Raw genomic sequence first — 5,202 nt, 5'->3', positions numbered from 1 at the left:
CTCTGGAGTGAGGAGTGCGCAGCTGGTATCAGAGCCGAGAGGGCAAGGGAGGGCAGCGCGTATGGCCTCGGCAGGCGCGCGGCGACTCCCGGCCGCGACGCGCGCGGCGGCCAGGGGCTGCAGCGGCCTCTCGCTGCGCCCGGCCCCGCCCCTGGTCCCTCCGCGACCGCCGGGACCAATGAGGTGAGAGGGAGATGCGGGCGTCGGGGCTGGAGCTAAAGGGGTCGCCCAGGACCCCGAAGTGGCAGCTCTGGGTGCAGGCACGGCGGGAGGGCGGCTGCGGTCATACCTTGGGGTCTAATGTAGAGCTTTAGGGAATGCTTTTGCAAGTTATTCGCGAGGCAAAGTCCTCGAGGTGGGTGCCCAACCACTTCTTGCCCCTCGCGGGTGCCCTGGCAACAGCGGGCTTGGCGGAGTCCCGGGGACTGTGATGCTTCCTGAGAGTCCTCGCTTTCAGCAGTAGGGTAGCAGCCTCCAGTCAAAGGCACCTGGCACATCACATGCATCCCGCTTTTCCCCAACTCCTCCCCCGGCACTGTCCTCCGCCGCCCTCGACCTTTCGCACTCGTGACTGCCTGGCCAAGGGAGCCTGGCCGGCTGCAGCAGGTGCTAGGCGAAAAGCTTGTTTGGACGACCTTCCTCTGGGATGCGCCCCTCTTCCCCTTCACCTGGGAATGGTTGAGGAACACAAGGAAAGAATCGTAACGTGTCTCTCCTTTCCTTTTGGCCTTAGATTTCTGATCTCCTGCAGCCTCTTCTTGCCCCGGGCTGCCCAGGTCTTGGCGGCTGAGGCTGGCTTACCTCCCAGCCGTTCCTTCATGGGCTTTGCTGCCCCCTTCACCAACAAGCGAAAGGCTTACTCCGAGCGTAGGATCATGGGGTGAGCATCCCCTCCTGTCCAGCAGCCCTCCACATTCACTTTCTCGCCAAACAAAAAGCATGTACAGGCTGGAACGTAAGGGTAGCCATAGTGGGCAAGATTCATCCCTGGCCATCCCATGCTTCCCAGCTATATTAGTGATCCTTTATCCTCCTCTGCCAGCCTTCCAACCTTAATTCCCCCCTTCCTGGTTGCTGTGCATGTGCATTGTGAAACGTGACTAGAGTTGGACAATAACATAAGACAACAGGATATTATTTCTCTGCTGACCTGACTTTAGGTACTCTGAGCACAATATGAGTTAACACTTTACTGAGCACTTACTACTGCTAGCAGTTAGGCTGCTTAGGTGTTTTACCATAGATTTTCTCATTTGATCCTTTCAACAAACGTATGAATCAATTACTATTACCTATGATTCACAGAGGAGATACGGAGACAGTAATAATTTACCTAGGGCCACACAGTCATAGAGCTGGGATTTGAGTCCTTTTGTGAATCATCAGTAAAATCGACCTCTGTTCTCCCTAGATGGTCTTAGCATCAAAATAGTAAATGCAAAAGCACTCTGTAAACTGCAAAACTTAAGGTAACACTAACATCATGGAGATTTTCACATTTGCTTTTGCAAAGTCATTTATCCAGGCTTATTTGGCATCTCTAGCTCCTGAAGGTGCATGATTAGTGGGCATGGCGGGAGGGTGCCTAGGGCAAGGAGGAACGTCACCCATCTGGCAGTTCCTTGGCCTCTCTGATTCCTTCCCCTAGGTACTCAATGCAGGAGATGTACGAGGTGGTAGCCAATGTCCAGGAGTATCGTGAGTTTGTGCCCTGGTGTAAGAAGTCTTTGGTGGTATACAGCCGCAAAGGTCACCTGAAGGCCCAGTTGGAGGTTGGCTTCCCGCCTGTTATGGAACGTTATACTTCTGCTGTTTCCATGGTCAAACCTCACATGGTCAAGGTGAGGCCTGTCTGGGAGGGATTGATCAGGAAGTTTTTTGTGTTCTCTGGCATTTTTACGTTTAAAGGCTATTGTGGCTTTCCTTGTGATGATTTTTTATCTCCGTGTGCCAAATATTTCCCTAATAAAATATTGGGAGAGGAAAATGGCTTTCAATTCCTTCTTATAGCCTCCTATACCTGATACAGGTTTAATCCCATCATAACATTGTTTAACTACCTGATTGTCCTATTCTAGGCTGTTTGCACCGACGGCAAGCTCTTCAACCACTTAGAGACCATTTGGCGGTTCAGTCCTGGTATTCCTGCCTATCCCCGAACTTGCACTGTGGACTTCTGGGTGAGTCAGGAGGCTGTATAGCACAGGGCTACAACTGGGTTGTGGGGGGCTGAGCTGAGGTACTGTGACAGTTATTTCACAAGTCAATGACACTCTTCACAGGTCTGAGCTTGTATCAAACTTGTACTTTATACTCAGTCCCAGGGCCTTTGAGGGGATCTAATGAACTGGAGCGGGAGGAAAAGGCACTGAACAGTATCCTTGCATTTGGCCAGGGACTATCCAACATGGTCTTGAAGAGTTTCTGTTTCTTACCCATTCCCAGATTTCCTTTGAATTTCGTTCTCTGCTGCACTCCCAGCTGGCCACCATGTTTTTTGATGAGGTTGTCAAACGGAATGTCACTGCCTTCGAGCGCCGGGCAGCAACCAAGTTTGGTCCAGAAACAGCCATCCCCCGTGAACTGATGTTCCATGAGGTGCACCAAACTTGAGGCAAAGGATTGTTCCCTAGCCTCACCTCTCCTCTCCCTCCTCACCCAATTCTCTTATTTATTTCATTTAGCTCCTGCTCCAATCTGAGAGAAGAGTCTATGTTCGTAATACTGTTCTCCCACTCAAATTGGGCTCTAAGCTGGCTGGAAATGCTGGGGGAAAGAAAAGGCAGGGAAGTATGGAAAGGAGACATGCTTAGGAAAGGGTCAGGCTCATCTTGAGAGCCCACATTCCTGATGCCTGCAACCTTCTCACACTGAATTATAATCAGGACTGTATGGTTGTCTCTGAGCTCTCGTCAAGGTGCCTTAGTGTCTGACCAGGGGAAGACAGCAACTTTTCTTAGGACTGAATAAACTGAATTCCTTTCTCTGACACAGAGCTGCTAGGTAGTCAGTAACTTTGCCTGCTCTTGGGGAAGGGGCAGGATAAGAACCCTGATAAATAAAGGGATATTTGCTTGTGGCAGGGGATGAGGAGGGAGGTTTACTATTTTTAATGCCCTCAACCCCTCAGGAGATGCCTGAGATCTGGCCCCAGCTTGAAATCTGTATGACCTCACTTTAAGAATAGTTCCATGCTGCCTGGCTAGTGAGAGCAAGGGGCTTTCTCCCCATCATTGCCACAGGGGGAAAGGAGCAAAAGAGCACTGAACAGTTATACTCTTGGGTTGTACCTTATTCTTCCACTTGGCCTGAGTTTTCATAAAATTTCAATAAATTAATTGTGACAGTATGAATTTGGCTTTTATATATTGCTTCTCAGGGGAATAATGTAGATATAGTAGAGTAGTAGAAAGTCATAGCTTCCTTCCCTAGGGGAGTGAAGGTGCAAGAAGTCCTCTTGGACACAGTGTCCCTGCTAACTATAGTAGCACATTCTACAAGCCAGGACCTAGTACCCACTCCCTTGCCTATTTATAGACTTTTTCAGAAGGTCAGTTGCAGCAGGAGTCTCAGGACAGAGTAATCTGGTCTCAGACCTCCCATATAACTGATGCCCTCCAGACCACCTCTTATTCTGGGGGATCCTTAAGGGAAGGTGGAAAGAACTGGCATTTCATGAAGTACCAGAGCCCTCTAGAGGCTCAGATCCTGAGTCAGCAGTCCTACCTTAACTGCCCTTGGTATAGTTTGTTCCTTTCACCCAATGGGCTGGACCAGCTTCCTTGGATTAGTCACATAAGCAGTTGTGAGGTCTCAGCTACAGTCCTTGAGTGTTCTACCTTACGACAAATTTAGGAAGGACAGGGGCTAAAGATCAAAGACTTCTAACCATGAAGACAGACGGCAATCTCCTTTGGAAATCTCATAGGGAACCTGTCTTCTGATTAGGGTAAATGAATGCCAAACCTACCTCAAGATAAAAAAGATGCACAGGATAACATAACCCACCAAGTCCAGAATCTTGCTAGCCAGAATCCTTACCTCATAATAGAGATTCTCCCAGGCCTTATTTAATAGGCTCAAGCATTGTTAATAAAAACATTTATTTTGCATTTTATACAGAACAACCTGAAGTCTGCATCATGACTTGACAGTTACCCAGGGGTTTACAGACAGTATTATCCATCTCAACAGCGTGGTTCTGGGGATTTGGGATCCACACAAACACAGGCAGGAGTTGCGAGGGAGGAAGGGGGCACAGCAGGAGTGTATTTTTAATCCTTTCTTGAAAAGAAAAGGCAGTAGAGCATTCTGAGTCACTGGAAACCTGTGCATATGGGGCTTCTAAAACAAACACTGTACTGTGAGCTCTTGGGGAAGGGGCAGGATAAGAACCCTGATAAATAAAAGGATATTTGCTTGTGGCAGGGGATGAGGAGGGAGGTTTACTATTTTTAATGCCCTCAGCCCCAGTACCTCATATTCAAAGGAGACCATGTCCATTCTCATTTCCCTGTTCAAAAAGAGGTGCTAGTACCCCCAGGATCAGGCCATGAAGATATCATGCTGGTAATTCCCAAGTCCCTGTTCTACAGCCCATAGCATATTAAAGGGGAAAGAAAAACGGTCAGAGGGTAGTGGCTTGTGTTCCAGGGAAGTAAAAAGCTTAGTTCATGTTAAGCACTGATAAAGCCAAATAATGGGAAAGATCACAATATCATACAGTGCTGTATACAACCTGCTGAAAGAGGTCTCTAGTAGGGACCAAGAGGGGAGGGTCCAGAGCAACCTTGGCTTGAGGTGCAGCAGGTATAGAAAATCTGGAAAGAGGTGAGTATTCAAGTAATAGGGAATAGAACACTCCCAGATCTTAATTTTAATGGGATAATTTAAAAAAGAGAAATAAAAATCAAACACTGGGTGCCAGTCACAACAAATACCATGGCCTTTATGATCACCTGGTATCATTAAAAACAAACAAAAAAAAGCCAAAGCATAACCAATCGGTCTTGCTAGGAAGTGTCTGTGTGCATGGGAGAGGTTAATGGGGCTTGGTACAGGTGACAATCCAACATGATTCCTATGGAAACAGAAGGGGCAGGGTCCTGGTTTGCTGGCCTATTAAGGGGTGGGCAGAGTAGAACCAAAAGCTCTGCTGAAGTGACTGCAGATTCTCTGCAACCAGCTTTGACCTAGGGAAAG

General features: G+C 48.3%; 2 protein-coding genes across 3 annotated transcripts in view; one reads left to right on the top strand and one right to left on the bottom strand.

Annotated features, from left to right (window-relative positions):
* The first annotated feature begins 61 nt into the window (after positions 1-61).
* COQ10A (coenzyme Q10A) lies at positions 62-3,018 on the top strand. 2 transcript variants are annotated; one of them, XM_007467724.1, is made up of 5 exons: positions 62-183; positions 734-880; positions 1,649-1,841; positions 2,079-2,180; positions 2,446-3,018. In XM_007467724.1, exons 1-5 carry the CDS (start codon positions 62-64, stop codon positions 2,611-2,613), a joined length of 732 nt encoding a protein of 243 aa, XP_007467786.1. In that variant the 3' UTR covers positions 2,614-3,018. The 2 variants fall into 2 exon arrangements, with proteins under 2 accessions (XP_007467786.1, XP_007467787.1); XM_007467725.1 differs by lacking the exon at positions 62-183 and adding an exon at positions 251-355.
* Positions 3,019-4,086: 1,068 nt separating this feature from the next.
* Positions 4,087-5,202, bottom strand: part of CS (citrate synthase) — a 29,095-nt gene continuing 27,979 nt past the window's right edge. The window contains exon 11 of the mRNA XM_007467723.1: positions 4,087-5,202. This exon is cut by the window's right edge and continues 501 nt beyond it. The gene's annotated coding sequence lies outside the window, so the exon portion shown is untranslated.

This window comes from Lipotes vexillifer, unplaced genomic scaffold, assembly GCF_000442215.2.
Source record: "Lipotes vexillifer unplaced genomic scaffold, Lipotes_vexillifer_v1.1 scaffold387, whole genome shotgun sequence".
Taxonomy (NCBI): domain Eukaryota; kingdom Metazoa; phylum Chordata; class Mammalia; order Artiodactyla; family Lipotidae; genus Lipotes; species Lipotes vexillifer.
The sequence above is the reverse complement of the archived record's forward strand: the minus strand, read 5'-3'. Positions and strand labels throughout refer to the sequence as shown.